At 36.4% G+C, this 21,287-nt stretch overlaps 4 protein-coding genes across 12 annotated transcripts in view; 3 read left to right on the plus strand and 1 right to left on the minus strand.

Moving 5' to 3' along the window:
* The window catches only part of sfi1 (SFI1 centrin binding protein), a 16,272-nt gene extending 10,169 nt beyond the window's left edge, over positions 1-6,103 (plus strand). Inside the window, exons 18-33 of one of the 9 annotated variants that reach the window (XM_081379855.1) lie at positions 84-159; positions 276-371; positions 516-592; positions 671-773; positions 887-983; positions 1,062-1,222; positions 1,452-1,526; positions 1,828-1,902; positions 1,991-2,167; positions 2,276-2,493; positions 3,097-3,192; positions 3,285-3,522; positions 3,712-3,784; positions 4,479-4,623; positions 5,191-5,293; positions 5,792-6,103. In XM_081379855.1, coding sequence (XP_081235981.1) covers positions 84-159; positions 276-371; positions 516-592; positions 671-773; positions 887-983; positions 1,062-1,222; positions 1,452-1,526; positions 1,828-1,902; positions 1,991-2,167; positions 2,276-2,493; positions 3,097-3,192; positions 3,285-3,522; positions 3,712-3,784; positions 4,479-4,623; positions 5,191-5,293; positions 5,792-5,938 — 1,957 coding nt within the window. In that variant the 3' untranslated portion in view covers positions 5,939-6,103. Of the gene's footprint in view, positions 1-83; positions 160-275; positions 372-515; positions 593-670; positions 774-886; positions 984-1,061; positions 1,223-1,451; positions 1,527-1,827; positions 1,903-1,990; positions 2,168-2,275; positions 2,494-3,093; positions 3,193-3,284; positions 3,523-3,711; positions 3,785-4,478; positions 4,624-5,190; positions 5,584-5,791 lie in introns of those variants that run through there. The other 8 variants (XM_081379854.1, XM_081379856.1, XM_081379850.1 and 5 more) reach the window with 8 other exon arrangements.
* A 430-nt stretch (positions 6,104-6,533) lies between these two features.
* Positions 6,534-14,435, plus strand: sxph (saxiphilin). The gene is made up of 17 exons (XM_081379876.1): positions 6,534-6,776; positions 7,565-7,728; positions 7,836-7,935; positions 8,033-8,212; positions 9,938-10,100; positions 10,187-10,251; positions 10,403-10,560; positions 11,219-11,405; positions 11,487-11,635; positions 12,202-12,292; positions 12,386-12,436; positions 12,517-12,699; positions 13,212-13,359; positions 13,475-13,557; positions 13,633-13,817; positions 13,899-14,085; positions 14,269-14,435. The coding sequence occupies exons 1-17, from the start codon at positions 6,716-6,718 to the stop codon at positions 14,310-14,312; spliced, it is 2,199 nt and encodes a 732-aa protein (XP_081236002.1). The 5' UTR covers positions 6,534-6,715; the 3' UTR covers positions 14,313-14,435.
* Positions 14,436-14,508: 73 nt separating this feature from the next.
* sirt4 (sirtuin 4) lies at positions 14,509-18,419 on the plus strand. The gene is made up of 4 exons (XM_081379915.1): positions 14,509-14,640; positions 15,315-15,807; positions 16,593-16,887; positions 17,740-18,419. The coding sequence occupies exons 2-4, from the start codon at positions 15,323-15,325 to the stop codon at positions 17,890-17,892; spliced, it is 933 nt and encodes a 310-aa protein (XP_081236041.1). The 5' UTR covers positions 14,509-14,640; positions 15,315-15,322; the 3' UTR covers positions 17,893-18,419.
* Positions 18,420-20,028: 1,609 nt separating this feature from the next.
* cUnh1orf74 (chromosome Un C1orf74 homolog) lies at positions 20,029-21,096 on the minus strand (the record flags this gene model as incomplete). Its single annotated transcript, XM_081379919.1, has 1 exon — positions 20,029-21,096. One exon carries the CDS (start codon positions 21,094-21,096, stop codon positions 20,317-20,319), a length of 780 nt encoding a protein of 259 aa, XP_081236045.1. The 3' UTR covers positions 20,029-20,316.
* Between the last annotated feature and the right edge of the window lie 191 nt (positions 21,097-21,287).

Genomic DNA, 21,287 nt, shown 5'->3' on the forward strand with positions numbered 1-21,287 from the left:
AATCAGATAATGTAGGTGAATAAACTGAATGAAGTATTTTGATTTTGAAGTTTCAGCTTTGTTTGTTGTGTTTTGTTGATCAGTCAGAGACGTTTGGAGCAGGCACAGGGTCATGATGGGCAGCGGTGTCTGAGAAGAGCCATGGCAGACTGGCATCAGGTACGAGTAGCACAACTGGCTATATTCACTAAGGGAAACAGCTGACAATGTTTTTTAATCATCATATGATGCAGATGAAATATTATATCTAAAGTAAATATGAGCTTGTTTAACAGTATGTAGATCACAAAAAACAGAAAAGAGCGAAACTTGCACAAATGGAGAAACACCACCACAGCAAATTGCTCAAACATGCTCTAGAAGCTTGGAAGGTATGAATATCATGTTGACAAAGTATGCAGTATATCTACAAATATTGCTGTAATATACTAGTGTATTTTATTTTGTTTACTGTATATACAAAGCTTGCAGCTCTGAAGATGATAAACTTGTTGTTTTTACATGCATGTATGTAGTCGTACCATTTGCAGACTCAATCGATAAACAAAAATGTGGAGTGCCGTTACCAGGAGCATCAGCAACATCTGGTCAGGTACTATGATATATTTACTAAAATTGTTGTAGTGTTTATTTAAAGAAATGTAATCTTTTTTATTATTTGTTTCTGCAGGAAAATGTTCTGTTTATGGAGAATAAACATGACACGGCTGATGGAAGAGAGACAAAAGGAAAACAGAGCAAAATGTTTTTCTGAAAAGAACATTCTATCTCAGGTGCTTATAACATCAAAATTAGCTATATAACTGAAGTACAAAATGAACACCTATTATTTATCAGTGCAATTTTGTCATTTTACAACATATTTTACATTTTATATGTCTAATAGGTGTTTCTGGCATGGCGACAGAGAACGGTATCTGCTCATCGTCAACGTCATCAACAGCAGGAAGCCCTGAAACAAGCTCAAATACACCTGGAGAAATGTACTTTGGTTATATAAATACCACTGTTAGTAGTCTGTGCAGTGATGAAATTATTCAGTGTTGTTTTTGTGCTGTTAGTACGCATACAAGTGGCTTTGAGAAGATGGAGAGAGCGAAGCATGGAGGTAAAAGATGAGAGACTGGCGAATGACAGAGCCAACAGACACTACAGCAGAACGATGGGAAAAAGAACCCTCAACACATGGACCAGCAATATTCACCATCACAAAACATATCAGGTGCCAGTTCAAGTAGTCCCATTCTTAATTATTTGTTATATATACAGTATATATATATATATATATATATATATATATATATATATATATATATATATATATATATATATATATATATATATATATATATATATATATATATATATATATATATATATATATATAAATATATATATATGTGTATATGTATGTATATGTGTATATATAAATACAAATGTATGCTTTTTAGGTAATGAAGAAAAGAAGCTTTGAGCTTCACAGGTTGAGGATTTATCAGCGCTTTTTTATCTGCTGGAGAACACAAGTGAGTTTTGATTTAGCAAAGTGTTCAATCATATTCGAAGGCTATTTCACTCAGATATACATTACAATAGGGAAGAAAAGATGATCACAACATCCATTTCATGTCCACTCGGTACAGTCTTTTGTTTAAATATAGATGTGTTAAAGCTTTCTTATAACCTCACCTACTGTACAGTAGTTCAAGCTGCTGACATTGCATCATTTTCTTTTTTGAGCTGAAGCTACTAATGATTGATTGTTACTGTCTCTTTGAAGATTCAATATTGTATTTTTGTCTGATTTTGAATGATTATGACACACAGCTGCAGAGCAGAAGAAGAGAGGCGGAGCAAACTGAGACTGCCCTTTGGCATTGGTCCCTCAGCCTACAGGCCAAAGTAATGCCAGATCTTGCACTGTTTATCATTGACAATTCAGGTTTCCTGCACATTCATAGTCTCATACAGTTTGGTCTATATGTTTTAGGTGTTTTGCGTGTGGCGGCTGTGGATCGCAGAACGTCAGAGAAAACAGAAGCGTTTGACTGAGGCAGCTCAGTTTTACAGAGATGAACTGTTGAGAGAGGGTGTCACGCACATCCTCACGCACACAGCGCACATGAGTGCTTTCTCGACTAATATTGCCCAGCACAGCTATGAACAGGTGCTGTTTCTATAGTTACTGTATATTTGTGCATTTCATTTGACAGTCTATAAAGTATATGTGTGTGTATTTGTTCACATTAATATAAGTAATCCTCATCAAATACAGAGCTGTCGTCAGCTTCAGGACGTGGTAAGGCGGTGTGCCGTTCGATGGAAGCAGCGGGCACTGTGCAAGCCTGTCAAGGGTAAAACAGTGCCGTCCAAAGTCAGCCATCCCAAAAAGTGTGTGTCTTTTTCTCTGCCAGAAGACCACACCCCCATTCCTACCGCCTCTCCAATCAGGAGCCAAGCAGCAGAGCAGAAAGATTCCATCATCAATCACCTGTGAGTCAATGTCATTCTTATTGCAAATGTTAATCCTAAGATTATTTTTTGTTAGTTGTTAAAGTAGCTAGTAGAATTAGTTTTTTTGGGCGAGGTTGTTAAAAATAATATAGTATATATTAGTCAGAACCAGTATTATTTTAGTATCTATCAGATACTATTATAGTTTTTATTAATATTTTGAATTAGTTATTATTTTATATTTTCATTTTAGTTCGAATTTTAGTATTTTTGTTGTATTAAAATGTCTGTATAGTTTTATAAATTATTTCAATTTTAGTTTGTCTTTTTGTACATCAAGTTAAACTAAAAATATTTTATTTTATTTCAGTTAATGTTTATTTGATTTAAAACAACAACAAAAATTTTTTATGCTTTTAGTTTAATTTAACTACAATAACCCTGGTCAGAACCGTCAATGGAGAAACATGCATGTATGGTGTAATTATGGTAACTACAGGAACTACTTTATAGGAAAAGAATAATTAGTTTGACACATCTTATTTCTAATTTATCTTCTTTTATTCAAATTTTATTCTGATTTTGAAACTTATTCTGATGGCCATGTCTAGAGTAAATCTGATCCTCCTGTTTTGTCAGCAGTTGGTCGGTTCGAGCATCTAGATTGCAACCAAGAAGACCAGATGACCTGCTGCAGTCTCCAGCCAAACCTCTGCCACATGACTTCAAGTTCAGCAGGTGTAGTACTCGCACAAACTTTGTGACATAACCAAACACAATTTTTTTGTTCACATACTAATGAGCATCTACCTTTCTCCATGGTGCTTCAGTAGTCAGAGGGTGTCTGTACGAGAGACTGCATTTCCCTCAGTGTCCTCCAGAAGTCCTGCCTTTCCTTCTCCGTTACCCTTAGTCCCTTTGACCCAAAACCCATTGGAGTCACCTGCAATGGTACCACAACCTAGGATCCTCCCAGTCAAACCTGGTCCTCCAGGATATTTTGCTGCTACCGGCCAGGACTTACTTCTTCCTCCATCTTCATTTACTGTCTCAGTATCACATGGCAAGGTAATCATGATGCTGTAAGAACACTTGTTTGTTCTTAGGCTAGGACAAAAATAGGTTTTGTATCTTTTTCCCCCGCCAGTTTTTATTTACTCTTTTACTTATTCTTGTTTTTGTTTCGTCATCTTGCCTCCTATTAGAAAAATTGTAATTTGGCTTAATTTTGAATGTCCAATTTTTTCTGTTTTATAGCAAAAAAGCTTAAGGAATCAGGAGCCCCTACTGCATTCTACTCATTTCACTTCCCACCTTCTCCCAAAACAAGGTAAAAAAACCATAATCTTTCATAATGTGAAGTAGTGCTGCACGATTAATCATTAAAAGACCGCAACCTCGATTCAAACACCCACCCAATCTTACTCCTAAATGACAACAATTTGACTTTTAAACCTTTGACAAGTACGATCAAAGCAAGCATTCAAATCTCAATTGGCACTGCTGCTGAGCCTGAGGAAGCAGATGTCATGAAACCGCTTCACAAACATTCTTTTCAACCACACAGTGTTATTTTTTTCTGTTACAATAATTCATATTAAGATGAAAGTTTATATATATAAAGTTTATAATTTGGAAAGCATTCAAAATAAGGGAAATCACATTTTGAAAGTAACTTGACACTATAAAAAAAGATTGTATCAATTACATTGTTACACCAGTAGGTGGCGACAAGTGACTGTTAAATATGGTTTGTCATTGAATCATTCAAGAGATTCGTTAAAAAAATGCAGATTTATCCAGTAATGAAACGAGTGAAGTTTGTGTGATTGAGTCACTGAATCATTCATTCCAACTGATAAAAAAAAAGTTAATTTTATATATATATATATATATATATATATATATATATATATATATATATATATATATATATATATATATATATATATACCAAGTGAGTTTTGATTGTTTGTTTTCATTTCCGTGACACATTTACACTTGTCATTTTGTTCGGGCTGTAGGTATGCATGAAAGATTACCTGAGCAGGAAGAGGAGAATGAAGAAGATGAGGCTGTGGATGTGGAGCAAACTGAAAAACTCACCAAAGAACTACTAGATATTAGACTGGAAATGCAACGATACCAGCAAGACAGAAAACAGTTACAGTATGTTAATCGGGCTTTCAATGGGATGAATCTACAGTGTTTTGAATTATTATTCTAATTGTTAAAGTTGTTATAATTAATTATTTTGTTAGAATTATAAATACATTCACACACACACATATATAATTGTAGATTTGCATACTATTTTTGTACATTTTTTGTTTGTTTTTCTGATGTGATCCTGCAGTAAAAGTCACAAATCTCCTAAAATTGAAACCACTACTTTGGGAAATGCATTTTATGACTGGAGCTGTTTTTTGTCTTTGAAAAAAAGTGAATTTACCCTCCAGCTGTAGTTTGACTGAATCAACATATTAAAGTGGGTTATTTATTCTAGCACACACAAACTTGGCTTTTGGAATGAATAGTTGTTTCTGCTATGTTTCAGAGACTGAGGTGAAAGTATTTGGCTTCATGTTAAATTAGGGAAAGGAATGTTTTGCTTTTCTATTTTGTGTTCGAACAAAAGGGGTATAACAAATATCATCACCTTCATATAAAAACATTGCATTTAATGAGATGTTTTCACTAATATAGTGAAATCAGCCTGCGTTTGTGTGTGTTTAGAACATGGCGTAAGCTCCAAAAGATCTTGAGTAACTGGCTCGCTACAACAGGCATTGAGGGAGAAACTGAGGAAAGAGAAAGCGTCTTAAAGGAGTTAAGTGAGGTAAACAAATTCACATCTTTAAATATGTACAGTAAAGGATTAACGAATAACAAGTGGAGGCAGCACTCTTGGTTCCTCAGACTGCACTATCGCACAGAGGACACTGGTGGTTTACATTTAACACGCATATTTTTGGAGAATTTACGTAAACATAAATCAAAATTCTCAAAACCAGCTGTCAGGAGTGTCACTATATAAATGTTACAGATTGCATAAACCCTTGCTTTTATGTATGATGTGCAATACTGGAAAGTTATAATATGGAAAATTTTAGACATTATTAAGATCTGATAATAGTGATTAATAATAAATGTAACATTTATTATCTTTATGCTTGTCATTACATCCATAGGTCTAATGGATTTTGTGCATATAAAATATCTTTATAAATATTCTAGTTTTTGCTCTGATGAGACCGTAGATATTTGTCATCTGGTTTTGTTTATTTTAATTTTCAAAGTAATTTTTGTAATTTTTTAATATTATGTTTCTTTGCAGCTTGAGAGTCGTATTTCTTCTCTATCTTTGAGATTAAACAAGCAGAAACCCACCATGATGTGCCATGCTGCCAGAGTTAACACCATCCAGAGCCAATTACTACCGCCCATGGTTAATACAAAAACACCTACCAAGTTTGGAATATAGACTAAGGCTATATTGTGCAACCTGTTATCCCAGTAATAATACTACACAATATTGTATTTTTGTAGTCCTTGAGTCCATTTAAAACCTATTTTTTATTTCAGTTATTTATTTATTCAGATACACTGTTGTTAATACTTCATTTTTAATAAAGCATTAAATCACATATTTTGATGTTTTGAAATTGCTTATTTAACTTGAGATCCTATGGATTACCTGAATTAAAATGATGTTGGCCTCCAGCTAACAAGGAACGCTTTAAAAAAGACATTTTGAACGTTTAGAGAACAGTAGAACGTTCAGAAATAACGTTTTGCTAACTTAATAAAGTTAGCAAAACGTTCTTGGAACAAACTTTTGTTAGTTTGGTTGGAATCCTATCTTGGAATCTTCATTTGGACGTAAGCTACACCTGGACTCCGTTGCTGCTTCAATGCAAGTCCAGTAGCATTTAATACCATTAATAACATTTAACACGATGCCAAACAAAATGCGCTTTCTGGAAATGCCATAAAACGCCAGGCAAGAAAATATGCCTGGACGAGAATGTTCCACGTGACACAAGAGTTCCAGTAATATTTTCCATATGTGCACATTTATTATAAGAACTATTCGCTTTGGAAACACCCGCTTGCCCAATACGTATTTTTTCAGACTCGCGCAAAACAATTAGATCTTCTCTAGGCGAAATGCCCGTTCAACTGAAACTTCTGTATAGGACTCTATGTAACGTTAGACAGTTACTGTGATTTATTTTTCCTAGAAGAGATTTCTGATACTATGATGAAGCGAGTGGGAGTTATTGTTGTCATTCTACTGCTGTGCACCATCACCAGCTGGGGTAAGTGCGAGCTTGTCAAAATTAAGAAAAGCAACAAAATAATTAGTTTTGAACGTATTTCAGGATTAGGGAGTAAACAGAAATGCCTGCTGCTCCGCCAGAACTTTCAGTAGCAAGTGGTTGCAAAATGTTGCTCCCAATTAACAGTAACATACCGCGCTAAAAAATATATATAGCCTATCTATTAATGCACACGCACCTTAATCTACTCAGGGTGATATCAATTTAGGAGAATGCGTTATTAAATTAGCGTGCGAGGTACCTATATTATTGTGTCAATCAATAATAAATTATTAAATCCTCTAAGTTTTAAGTTATTTAAGCCTAAGTAATGACATAATTGAATTTTTTTTAACAAAAGTTTCATATTTCCAAATAAATAGATTATAAGCCACAAATAAATTGCAAATGTCATTGTATTTATGAATTTTTGTGAAACTCCTAACATGATGGCTTGTCTGTGAATCTCTCTCAATCTATGTATTTGGAAATATGAATTCTAATACTAATCATGACGGAAAGTTGCTTTCTAATCATCTCAGTAAAAGCAACTTTGTGGTTACTGAAACGTTAATTGAAAACACTGTGAAAGCTATTCTATTTGCAGTTGGCTATGCAAAAGTCTCCCCTCACCAGAATATTGAAAAATATCCCCCATTGATTTAACTGCAACACCTTTTAATGTAAGCAGCTCATTTTGCTGCATTCTTTGGTCTTTAAAATCTTAAGAGGGTTTCCATCTTGAAATGAAATGTTCTGTAAGTGTATGCCTGTATACCTGCGTTCAGGTAAGAAGATGCGCTGGTGTACAGTATCAGAGCCGGAGCAGAGAAAGTGTGCAGAGCTGGCTAAAGCACTGGTCGCTGTCCTTCCACCTGCAGCGGTCACAGCCTTCGCACGTCTCTCGTGTGTGAAAGCTTATGGGACTGCTGACTGCATTAGTAAGATACGGGTGGGTGACGTATGATACCACATAACCTCTATTTTAATAAAAAAAAAAAAAATCAACCCCGAGACATAAAAGTAGATGGTTTACATTCTGCCACTATCTTTTATCAGGATAATAAAGCTGACCTAGTGACTCTGGATGCTGGAGAGGTGTACTCTGCAGTAAAACAGTTCGGTCTCACAGTAGTCGCAAAGGAAATCTACAGAGATGGTATACAAAATCCTAATGTAGTTTCATAGGCATCACACTCTGCTAGCACTAACATGTAAACATCTTCCTTTTCCACTTTGTCTCCTCCATCTGTTAGGTGGCTGTATTCTTGCAGTTGCGGTGGTGAGGAACAATAGTTCTTTTAATATGCGCTCTTTGAAGGGCAGTAGGAGCTGTCATAGTGGAGCTCGCTGGACTGCAGGTTGGAGTCTCCCTTTGGGACATCTCCTTTCTCGAAACCTCCTGCCCTGGGGAGAGGATGAGCCCCTCAGTCAGGGTAAGACAACCGCAAATCATAAGTTGTATATAAGCAGTGTTATTGTTGACTAAATTTAAAACTATTACAAAATATTTCATTAATTAAAATGATTCATTATTGTTAATCGAAATAAAATAAAAATAATATATACACTCGCCAGCCACTTTATAGAAACACCTTGCTAGTACTGGGTTGGACCCCCTTTTGCCTTGAGAACTGTCTTAATTCTTTGTGGCATAGAATCAACAAGGTTCTGAAAACATTCCTCGGAGATTTTGGTCCATATTGACATCATCCACCAAGTCCCAAAGGTGCTCTATTGGATTGAGATCTGGCGACTGTGGAGACCATTTGAGTGAAGGCCATTTAGAGGCCAAATTTTCTGACATGGCATTTTGTCCTGCTGGAAGTAGCCATCAGAAGATGGGTACACTGTGGTCATAAAGGGATGGACAAGGTCAGCAACAATACTCATAGGCTGTGACATATAAACTATGCTCAGTTGGAACTAAGAATATATCCCCCACACCAACCTGAACCTTTGATACAAGAGAGAATGGATCCATGCTTTGATGTTGTTTACTCCTAATTCTGAGCCTACCATTTGAATGTTGCCACAGAAATGAGAATCTCACTCAAACCAGGCAACGTTTTTCCAGTCTTCTGTTGTCCAATTTTGGTGATCCTGTGCAAACTGTAGCCTCAGTTTTGTGTTCTTGGCTGACAGGAGTGGTGTGGTCTTCTGCTGCTGTAGCCCAACTACATCAAGGTTCGATGTGTTGTGTGTTTAGGGATGCTCTTCTGCAGATCTCAGTTGTAACAAGTGGTTATTTGAGTTACTGTTGCCTTTTTAGCTCAACCCAGTCTGGTTCTCCTCTGACCTTTGACATCAAGGCATTTTCACCCACAGAACTGCCGCTCACTGGACGTTTTCTCTTTCTATCAGACCATTCTCTATAAACCCTAGAGATAGTTGTGTGTGAAAATCGTAGATTAGCAGTTTCTGAAATACTTAGACCAGCTCATCACTAACAACCATGCCATGTTGAAGTGAAGTGACATGTAAAGGCCAAGTATGATAATAACCCATACTCAGAATTTGTCCTCTGCATTTAATCTATCCAAGTTAGTGCAGTAGTGGGCAGCCATTTTTGGTGTGGCGCAAAGGGAGTGATTGGGGGTTGGGTGCCTTGCTCAAGGGCACCTCAGTCGTTTCCTGTTGGTATTGAGAATCGAACCCACAATATTGGGGTTACCAGTCTGACTCTCTAACCATTAGCCCAAAGTTACTTAAATCACCTTTCTTTCCCATTCTGATGCCCAGTTTGAACTTCAATCATCTTGACCATGTCTACATGCATTGACTTGCTGCCTTGTGATTGGCTGATTGGATATTTGCGCTAATGGGCAGTTGAACAAGTGTACTTAATAAAGTGGCCGGTGAGTGTAAATATTACATGAAAACCTTAAACATCAAAATCTAATATGTTAGAATATAAATAACACTAAACAACACCATTTATAACAGTCTCTAAAGGATCAATCCAGAAAATTCTGATTAAATGGATTAAGTTTTAAGTTATTTCCCAGATTTTTGTTGTTGTTGGTATATTTCCAGTCACTCTGTAATTTGGTCATAACCTAGGGAGTATTCCGTCATGTTCTCCCAAACCAAACAAAGTCTTCAAAAATATGTATGATTGTGTCGAGTTCCCAGTGCTCATATTTTGACTCTTTTGTCAGCGGTTAGCGCTTTCTTCAATGCCAGCTGTGTGCCTGGAGCAACTACAATGGCAGCCAGCCTTTGTTCCTTGTGCCAAGGTCAAAGGTCATACATTCGGCAGAAAAATTTCCATTGTGAGACATCTCACAGTGAACCATTCTACCACAACCAAGGAGCACTCAGGTTAAAATAATCCTATTTACGTCTGAATCAGTGAGTCACTGCCAAGTTACCTTTAGGATCTTACAGTCCAACTGTTTTTCTTTCAGATGTTTGCAGTCACGGGCAGGAGATGTTGCCTTTGTGGATCACACAGCTCTGGATAGCATAGATGGTTAACACAATGAACTCTTACACAACTTTTTATTTTAACAAATTGTACATTCATGGTGTAACATTTATGCTTATATGGGTGCACTAGTGATTAAATCCTATATGATGAAGACCTCTCTTTCTTGTTTCTATTTGATCGCTTTACTCAACAGAAAGTGAGAAAGATGAGTTCAGACTGCTGTGTACAGATGGTACTCATGCTCCGCTCAGCAGTTTTAAAAGGTGTAACCTTGGACGAGGCCCTGGAGCGGGTGTGGTCACAAGAATGAACACGCGTAAAATTGCCCGGAAGTTCTTGGTCGCTGCCCAGGTATTCTTTGTGTTGAAGGCTAAAACTGACATAAAAATTGTCTGATCCGACCATCCTGTACTGTAAAGTTTTAATAACAAACCAGAAATGTCTCAATCTCCTTATTTATTTGCTGAGCACTGTCCTGCAGAGTTTAGCTCCAACTTGCTGGAAGTTTCAAGCATGCCTATTAAGACCTTGATTAGCTGGTTCAGGTGTGTTTAATTGGGGTTGGAGCTAAACTTTGCAGGACAGTGGCCCTCCAGGAGCAGGATTGGACACCCCTGGCAAAGAGATGCAAAGTGTAATGTATGCAGGACACATAATGGTAAAATTAAAACATAAGTAAGTTCAGTAACTACAAACTCAAACCTGACACAAACCCAGAGGCTTGTAGTACATCTTAAATGGGTACAAAATGAAAATTCTGTTATCATTTACTCATCCTCATGTCATTCCAAATATGTATGCAATATAAAAGAAGATACTTAAATGATTGTCCCTATGAGTTCAATTTTGGGTGAACTATCCCTTTAACAGATTGCTGGTCCTGCCAGTGTCAAGTTGACCTCAGGTTCCTGGCGATGTTCCTTAATAATGTTATTATTATCTTGGCTGATAGGATTTCGATATCTTATGAGAGAGAAAAAAAGCTTTGCTTCTTGGTTTTCTTTTGAAGATGTCGTTTGGTTGGAGGGGAAGGGAACGTCAGCGCTTCCAGCTGTTTGAATCAGCAAGCTATGGTTGGAGTGACCTTCTCTTCAAAGATGTGACTGAGAAATTATTAGTTCTGATGGAAGACATGGATATGAGCCAGGTTCTTGGACTGGACTATGTGGCCTTGCTCAAGGGCCTTGGACATGAAGGTGAAAGATTGCTTCCCCTCTGTACCATGTAATCTTGGAAATGATAAGCTTAGACTTTAATTTGTGCATGTGTGTGGTTAGGTAGCTCGCTGGAGGACAGTGTGGTGAGGTGGTGCTGTATAAGTCATGCTGAACAGAAGAAATGCGAGCAGTGGGCTCTTAACATAAAATCCGATCCTCTGGTGTGTGTAAAAGCCTCGTCTATGAGTGACTGCATTGAGAAGATCAAGGTCTAGTAAGACAATTTTTCAGCAGTTGTGATTTATGTTTAAACAAATATCTATAACAAACTTCATTTTATCTATATTCATTTATTTTAGATACAAAATATTGCAGAATACAGTTTCATCACCAAAAATATTTATGGCCTGTACATTTTCTGAGTTTACCCCTCATTTGCAGATATATGTAAATTTGTTTCTGTAAGTGATTTTTCAGTGTTATTTTACTAGTATTATTATTATAGTATATATTTTGATTTTCATTTGTTTTATTTTTGCAATGAGCTCATTTTTCATTTTTTTATATATATTTCTATTTAGCTTTAAAAACAATATTTCAGTTTTAGTTATTTTAGGTCTTATACTCAAACCTATTTTATTTCAGCTACTTGCCAAGGCAACATTTCCTAATTTCAGTAGTTTTTCATCTAATATTTCTATTTTATTTTATTTCACATTTAATTCAATTAAAGAAAATGTTTTTTTAAATAGTTTTAGTGTTCGATATCTATACCAACATTGGCGATTGTCTCAGTATCAGTGCCTAAAACAGAATCAATTGTTCATTTTCACAGAGGGATGAGGTGGATGCTGTTTCTCTGGATGCCACTCATGCTTTCATAGCTGGGAAATGTGGCCTTGTCCCTGTGGTGACTGAATATTATGGTATGTAAAACATCCAAATTCATACTCACTCATGTCTTCAAGTTCATCTCACCCTGATTTGTTTTTCTCTTTGTTGGTTCATTTGAAATTTAGGAGAGAAATGTGAGATTCCTGAAGGAGCAGGCGGCCATTTTGAAAGTGATGGTAATAAGAAATAAAACAAGCTTAACATTAATGATACATCCCTATTATTGTGTCTTTATAAAATATATTTGTCTCTTCAGAATTACCATCAGTGTATGGTGTGGCAGTTGTTCGTCGGACAAGCCGGAGTTTATATTTTGGAAGCCTGGGCGGTAGACGCTCTTGCCACGGTCACATGTACAGCCCTGCTGGCTGGGTTTTACCTGTAAGACACATGCTTAGCACAGAGCACAACAGCAGCGCCCCATGTGAGCCGAATAATGGTACTACATTTTCCTTTCTATTGCATGGTATCTTTATCAAACCGTTCAAATATAATATTTTAGTTACTTACATTTAAAGAGGACATATTATGCCCTTTTACAAAGTCTTTTGATTTTTGGGGTCTTGTACTTGTATGTACAAAAAACACATTTATTATTTTCCACATGTTTTATATTGTTGCAGCACCTCTCTTCTCAGACTTTCAGTAACGCTCTGTTTAGTTCCTCTCTCTAGGAAGCACCTCTTTCTGAAAGAGCAATGTGCTCTGATTGGCCAGCTGGATCAGTGCCCTGAGCAGGAATTATTTAAATTAGGAAAATTGTGGTGTGTACTTTCCCGGAAGAAATCTCAAGACTACAATCTAGTAATTTCAGGGAGTTCAGAAACAGTGCTCACTGATACAGAGGATAACTCCCTTCGGAGTGGACTTTGTGCTCAAATTACACACTAAAAAGGTTGAAAATGTAAAAAAGCGTAATAGGTCCTATTTAATGTTACTCTCTGTTTTCAGTATATGCTGAGGTGTTTTGGAAAGGTTGTTTGCCAGGAGGTCAAGGCAATCTGTGTAAAGTGTGTATGGGTGGGACTGAAGAAGCTGCCACCAAACGGTGTGCTGACAACCATAATGAGCGTTACTATGGCAATATGGGTGCATTAAGGTGAGGAACAGTTTGAATAAAATCATGTACAGGAAAATATGTCTGATCACCCATTGCTAGTGTATTCTAGTGCAACCATACAGCTTTGCAGGCTTCAACATGTCTTTTACTCCAGATGCTTGGTTGGAGACCCCAGTGGGAAGAGTTTTGGAGATGTGGCCTTTATGGAACACCACAATCTGGAGAGCAACATTGAACGTAAGATGTAAACATTGAGAAATGTCATCGGGATGAATCTCATTGATATTAATGTGTGATATGTTTGATGGACAGGTCTAAACACCAGTGGCTGGGCTGAGGGTTGGCTCCCTTTGGACTTTGAGCTGCTTTGCAGCGATGGCAGTCGGGCTCCTCTGACAGAATGGAAGACCTGTAACTTAGGGGCAGTCCCTCCAAATATTGTTATGACACGTCCTGTTCTTACAGCTCGCATTTATGACCTCTTGATGAAGTCGCAGGTCTGCACACTGAAATTATAATCATCTGATTGATTTGGGAGTCTTTTAGAATCCGAATACTGATGTGTTTTTGCGCTATAGGAAACCATAGCAGCTCGTCCAGATACTGGGTTCCACCTGTTTGAGTCTCAGCAGTATGGAGAGAGTGACCTGCTCTTTAAAGATGCCACAAAGTGCCTCGTTCACACAAGTCACGTGGACTATCGCACCATTCTGGGAGACGAGTTCTATTCACAGACTGAAAGCATCTTTAACTGCACACACTCAAGTAAGAAAAAAAAAACATTATTATTTTATGCATTGCATACCAATTATTTGTTATAATATTACAATCACCTGATTTTTAAAAGAGTTTGATTTTATAAAAATGCACATAGGTAAAATGTCTCTTATTTCAATAATTTTTCATGGATATTTTAATTGCACTTTATTTTTTTTAATTTTTTTACAGAAATCTTACAATTCTGCAATCAAGATGTGTGCAGCATATTCTAAACAACCTAGATGAAATGGCATTTATGACAATGTTAAAAAGAAGCATGGGTCATATATGATTTCTTTTGTATCATTCCTGACATACAATAAAATACTCTTTGAAGATCTATTTTATATCTGTGAGTGCATACTAGAGTTTATCAATTTCATCAAAGAACACAGATGGAGATATTTCAGCGTGCCAAAAAGCGAGGACGTTCACTAAACCACATTTACCATAATGCACTTGTGTAACAACACGGAAGTTCTTTTTTGACGACCGCTGCAGCTACTGTACTAATGTTTACGAAATAGAAGACTTTTGGTGCTGAGGATTTTATTAATACAGGTACGTTATTAAATTAAATTAGTTGTACATCTGAAATATGTGTTAAAAATATAGATTCGCACGTGGCATAATGTCATTCCATGTTTATTATTGTCCTAGCTTACTTGACATTTAAATCAAGTAACGTTAAGTGTTATACAACGAGTTGGTCACATACATTCCACCTACTTTTTCAAGTTTTACTCAAAACAAACAGCCTTAGACGTAACAAAATCTGTGATTTTCCTGATTTGGCTATATTTTAATCGTTACGTTAATAACGAAATAATTTACTTTATAGTCGAAAACCATTGAATTCAATGGACAATATGTTCAGAAATGTTATAATGATGAATTAATTCCATACACTTTTAAGGCCGTGCACTTTAAGTTTCATAGTCAACTATTAGGCTACTGTTAATTTACAGACCAATCTTTGCTCCAGTAATGGAAGCATTATATGTAATTTTTAAAGCATATATATATATATATATATATATATATATATATATATATATATATATATATATATATATATATATATATATGCACCACTTAATTAGAACATATTCTATATTTCAGAGTCAGACCATAACATTTAATGGTGAAATTGATTGAATGGTTGACAAACTATTGTGCAGAATTATTGTGTTGTTGATAAAGAGCTGTTGTTTTTATCTGCGGTTTATGAACAGGTCTGTAGATGCTGTTGCCATGGAGATCCCTGCCTCCACATGTGGCAGTGGGAAGATGTGCTTCTACAATACAAGCTAGTGTACAACGATTTGTTCCTGCTAGTGGCTCGATTGACTCCAGTGCTTTGGAACAACTCCAGGCCTTTGTGTTACAGTCTTCGCGGCTGTTTGTAATCAGCGGTGCCGGACTGTCCACTGAATCTGGAATTCCAGACTACAGATCAGAGGGTGTGGGACTGTATGCACGGACTAACAGGCGGCCTATGCAGCACTCAGAGTTTGTGCGCAGTGCAAAATCGAGGCAGCGATACTGGGCACGGAACTACATGGGGTGGCCGCAGTTCTCTTCACACCAGCCTAATTCAGCACATTTAGCATTACGGGACTGGGAGGAAAAGGGAAAATTGCACTGGCTTGTCACTCAGAATGTAGATGCCTTACACTTAAAGGCTGGACAACAGAGACTTACCGAACTTCATGGATCTACACACAGGTAACTAGATCTACACAAACCGTCAAGTCACCTTTATTTCTCTAACGATTTCTACAATGCAGATTGCTTCAAAGCAGCTTCACAGTAATAAATAAGAAAATAACTAAATCAGTGATGCAAACTTCATCAAATATTAGACTAATTGAAATTCTGCTGTAAAGCAGCTATAAAATAAAATATTATTCAGCTCAATAAATACATTGATAATGTTTTATTTATAAAGCACCTTTCCCAGGCTGAAGGTAATACAGGCATAATGTGATGTTGTATATGTTGAATAGTATTGGGCCAAGAACGGAACCCTGAGGAACACCTTGAGTGAGAGGAGAAATGGAAGATTTGAAGTTGTGAATAGAAATAAATAATTGTCAATTAGTGAGATATGATGTAAACCATGAAAGAGCTCAAGTCAGTTCAGTGTTGGTTAACTGTGTAAAATTAATTAAAATGAATAAATTATGAAACCAATTTAGTTCTAGTTTAGAACTAGTTTAGTTTAGTTTTTTGATATCCTATAGTGTCAGTGTAGTCAAATTGATTAGAGCACAGCATACGCTTAAAGTCAGCATGAAACAGAAGTTGCAATAGTCTATTATGACATATATCCGAGTAAAACAGCTTCTCAAACAAGAAAAAGTGTAGGGTGGGACTTGATTTATTTATTTATTTTTTTCATCAGGAATTGATTGAATTGTTGTCGTTTGATCCCGAAACCTTTAAAAAATTTATGAGGAAGTTTATGAGGAAAAAAGCTATATGTTCTTGCAAATTTATGTTTCGCCTAGGGTTGTATGTTTGGACTGCGGCCAACTGACTCCACGTGCCGAGCTTCAGAAGCGTTTTGTAGCTCTGAACCCTGGCTGGGAAGCAAGTGCAGGTGCTGTGGCCCCAGATGGAGATGTGTTTCTGGAGGATGAGCAGGTGTTGAACTTCAGAGTGCCTGCATGTGATGCCTGTGGCGGTGTACTCAAACCTGAGGTGACCTTCTTTGGTGATGTAGTGAACCGGACTACAGTTCACTTTGTGTATAACAAGCTGGCTGAGTCTGATGCCGTGCTTGTGGCTGGATCTTCTCTTCAGGTGAGTAATGTTTCATCAATATCAAAAAAATGACTATGCACCTAGAACAGGGTTACTCATTCCTACTCACTAGAGTGAAACCCCCAGGATTATAATAGTAAACTAAAACTATAAAAATGTACATTTACATTACATGAAATAAAATAAACATTAACTCAAATAAAATAAATGTAAAAAATATATAAATATCTATAATCTTTTTCACAATTTAGTTTGACTTGATTTACTAAAATAACTAAAACTTAAATAAAAAATAATAAACTGGCATGTTAATATACAGACATATTAAAAAATAAAGAAAAATAATAAAAAAATGACAAAAATGGGGTCACTGAACCACCCCATGCCCTTAAATGAATGCACTTACACACACACACACTAAATCCTTATTTGTCTTTGCATTTTACCTCTTCTCTAGCTTCCTTCCTAATCTAGTTGTCCAATAAACTTTACATTGTATATTAAAAATATTGTTGGCTAAACTGCTTGACAAGTTGATTTTGTTCCTCTTTTGCGAGTTGCTTTGGATCTGCTAAATGCTTAAATGACAAAAACTTTAAAATAAAATTAAAATGGAAACTATATAAATGAAAGCTAATTCAAAATGTTAATAAAAAACTATAATAGCATCTCAGTGATACTAAAATAACAATGATCCCCACTACTAGTTCCAAACCTACTCCAGTGCACCTTGTTGAAATTTTCAAATAAACAAATGAAGAAGTAGTTGGTTCAGGTGTGTTTGACAAGAGTTTGACCTAGTTAATGAGTATCCCTGACCTATAGATAAGGCAAATACTTTTCTCTTCCTTGACTTTTGGGAAAGTGGAGGTATCTGGTTTCCTTTTTCAGGTTTTTTCTGGGTATCGCTTTCTACTCGCCGCTAGTGAAAGAAAACTTCCAATAGCGATGGTGAATATAGGACCTACAAGAGCTGACCATCTCACTGACATCAGGGTGAGTGCTCGTTGTGGAGAAGTGCTGCCTGCCATTCAACTCAACTGAGAAACAGACTCTTCCTTGAAGCTCTTCTGAACCTCAACGCTCCATCCACAGCTCATCACAAGATTACTGGAACATAGTTTTGGTTTGGTTCTAGGCTGCTTGCATAATACAACAGATCTCTACCTCAAATGACAAAATTTAACATATTCACACATTCTTGGTTAGTTAGCTAGTTTAAAGTGCAATACAGAATAAAGCATCAGTACAAATGAGTTGTTTAAATGATATCTTTAAAATTATAAACTGGGTTTATAGGGACATCTGCATTTCCCATATAGAATGTACTCTGAAAAGTTACCCAGCTCCTCAAGAATCAATGTGGGAAACATTAATGGTAATGATGACATTCTAAATGAGCTATATGGATACAACTTTTTGTTTTTATTTAATAATGGTAGTTTTGTTAAATATATTAATCACTATTATTTATATATTTTGATTATATAAATGAATATAAGTGAATGTATCAGGATGTTTTTAAAATGTTAATCATTTGTTTTGCCTGACAATAAACCTCAAATCAAACCAATTATATTATAGCACTTTTCACAAAACACATTTCAAAACGATAATGTGAAGGTTTATAATATCTTAATATCTTCATGCCTATCGTCACATTCTGCAGATTAAAGCTGTGCAATAATATAGTTTACAATTTATGATGATATAAACAATCAAGCAGTTGAGATTTGGTATAGTAGTGTATATAGTATACTGTGTGTATGCAGATAAGTTTGAATTTGAAAAGGACATTTATTTATTTTTTACTTTTTTATATATTACTGTGTGTACTGTATATTAGCACTGATAGTTTTTAGTACCTGTATCCAGTTGTACTCGACCAAGGGTCTGAAGCCCACTAGGGGGCCTCAGCAAACTTCCAGGGAGGCCCCCATAAATTGAAAAAATGTAAAAAAAAAAAAAAACCTATGGCCCAGTTTGACAGACAGGACTTAGACTGAGCCAGGATTAGGCCTTAGTTCTGTAAGGGATTAACAGTTTAGGACCCAAGGACCAGATGTTTGAAAGAAGACCCGGATTATAATAAATTGAAGAAAAGTTTTACTGAAGATAGTTTCATCAGCAGAAGTCAGCTTCAAGACTCACACAGGAGTTCGTAGGCCGCCCCCCTTACAGTTAGAAAGATCACAGCAGTTATACCATTTCCAAGGTCTAAGCTACGTCATTGCTTACAGGCTGAATGATTCTGATTGGCTAAGAAATTCATAAGCATAGTAATTTTCCACACATATACAGATAGACTGAAGCATATCTCCATAGATTATGCAGCTGACACTCAGACCCTGAAGTTAGGCACGTCGTGACCTTCCAGGTCGCAGATTTGGGTTGCTGGATGCCAGCATGTCTCGAACAACAACTCAATCTCCAACAATGCCAGTGGTTCCTTAACCTGTAAGCAAGAAGACTAACACACACACACACCGACACAGCTTTTGGATTGTGTCTCAAGGTTGGATTTGGCCAGGCTCTAACTATAAACAGGAGAGTCCTCTCAAAACATCAAGATAAGTTCTTTCTCTCAGGAGAGGACACTTTAGTCTAATTGGAAAGTAAGGCTTTAACTGAGAAATGGTCCCTTAAACTATAGACTTCAATGACCCCTATGTGTTTTAACACGTTTAAGACCTTTCTCAAACACAAAACATCTCCCTATTTCATTTCTGGAAGCCGGATTAAATGAGCGAGCAATGTTACTACATTCAAATATCAAATACTGACATTAAAAAGAATACATGAAAATAACATTTCAGTAATCACACTGGTAACTTCAATAACAAAAATTAAATCTCCAGAGAAGTCATTCAACTCATGTGATATATAGAAGGAAAAATATTGATTAATACCTTGATGATAATCACTCATTACATATACATTGAAGCAGCAGTGGATTCCAATCCACCCCTTCAGTTCAGTTAGGGTATTTAAATAGTGCCTTAGAAAAAAAAACATGACTGGTGTGCATCTTGAGACAAAACAATGACACTGACATATTTTAAGATATATCAGTGCAAGATGCTTTCAGTCAAACATGCATTTTAGTCCGGGACTCTGTGAAACTGAGGGTAAAAATAAAGATTCAAACATTAAACTGATATTTTTTATTTTATTAAAACAGAAATATAAATCAGCTCCATTGAAAACTATATATATATTGTTTTGAACAAAATGGCTTTGGAGTCAGAAAGGTTGAGATCCACTGCCTTATTTTATTGTTACCAACACAATGCACACATTATTATATGTTGTTTGGTACGAAATCTACTGAAACAGAAATTATACTGAAAATATGTGGTGCATGGAAAAAGAAATTAAACGAATAAAACATGAATGTAATGTTTCTGATAAAATACATATTTACAATTGACAAAATGACAATAATAAAAAGAAACAAATCAGGTTTATTCAAAGGGTCACAGAGGGCAAAGTGACGGCATCCCTAGAAAAGCAGAGATCAGTCAGAACTGTCTGTTTGTTAAATCTCTCTCTCAAATGATCCATCCACCATTGCATATGACTTTGTACTTCTGACCACAGCTCCTCAGGAACACTAAATGAATAAAGACAACAGCGATGATTTATGTCATGTATTTGCCATGTGATCCAAACAGTGCACACCACCAGTGGTGTCATACAAAGACAATTCCCAAATCCCTTAGTTTGGTCAAACCAGTAGGAAGCTGGATAACCTAACAGGATTCCAAAGAGAGTACACAAGTTCCAGTCACTATACAACTCCTCTCCCATCAGAATCACAGAGGAGTCTATCTCATTCATGAAGACTCCTGAAAGACTTTTGATCATATCCTCAGTTCTCTTTTCCAAGCCAGCCAAGACGGGTTGCTTTCTTGAGGGACATACGTCAATCAGAAGGAGACTTTTGCTTTTGAGTAGTTCATCCAGGTGGGACTGAACAGTGGCAGGGTTAAAAATGAATGTGTTGTCATCAATGGACAGTATCCGTAGTGAATTGGTTACAACTCCAGACTCCTGCAGTGAATTGAGGTACAGGTGAAGCTGTTCTGGAGATGCTGCGTTACTGTCGTACAACAGCGCAGGTTTGACTCCCAGATCCACAGCCATTATTTGAACAGTAACGTCAAGACAAGTAGACGGAGATAAACGTTTCTTACGAGGACACAATAACTTCTGTGCGGCCGAAATTAGCGTTTCTCTGGCAACCATTGCGCCCCCTTCTATGGACACATAATTAAAAATATATATTTGTTGACAGCAGGACACACAAAATTGTTCAGCTCTTAATTATAGAAGGCTCACATTCAAGCATTGGTCAGGTCCATATTAGAGGTGTTGTTGAAAGACACATTTTTATCGACTCGGTGTTAACGAATCGAGTAAATGGTTCATTGAATTGA

This window comes from Scardinius erythrophthalmus, assembly GCF_964197995.2.
Source record: "Scardinius erythrophthalmus genome assembly, chromosome: 12".
Classification (NCBI taxonomy): Eukaryota; Metazoa; Chordata; class Actinopteri; order Cypriniformes; family Leuciscidae; genus Scardinius; species Scardinius erythrophthalmus.

Coding starts and splice junctions, on each gene's coding strand:
- sxph (XM_081379876.1), top strand. CDS start 6,716: ATGATGAAGCGAGTGGGAGTTATTGTTGTCATTCTACTGCTGTGCACC. Junction 6,777..7,564: donor GTGCACCATCACCAGCTGGG/GTAAGTGCGAGC, acceptor ACCTGCGTTCAG/GTAAGAAGATGCGCTGGTGT. Junction 10,561..11,218: donor AGTTCTTGGTCGCTGCCCAG/GTATTCTTTGTG, acceptor TTTCTTTTGAAG/ATGTCGTTTGGTTGGAGGGG.
- sirt4 (XM_081379915.1), top strand. CDS start 15,323: ATGCTGTTGCCATGGAGATCCCTGCCTCCACATGTGGCAGTGGGAAGA. Junction 15,808..16,592: donor CTTCATGGATCTACACACAG/GTAACTAGATCT, acceptor TGTTTCGCCTAG/GGTTGTATGTTTGGACTGCG. Junction 16,888..17,739: donor TGGCTGGATCTTCTCTTCAG/GTGAGTAATGTT, acceptor TTCCTTTTTCAG/GTTTTTTCTGGGTATCGCTT.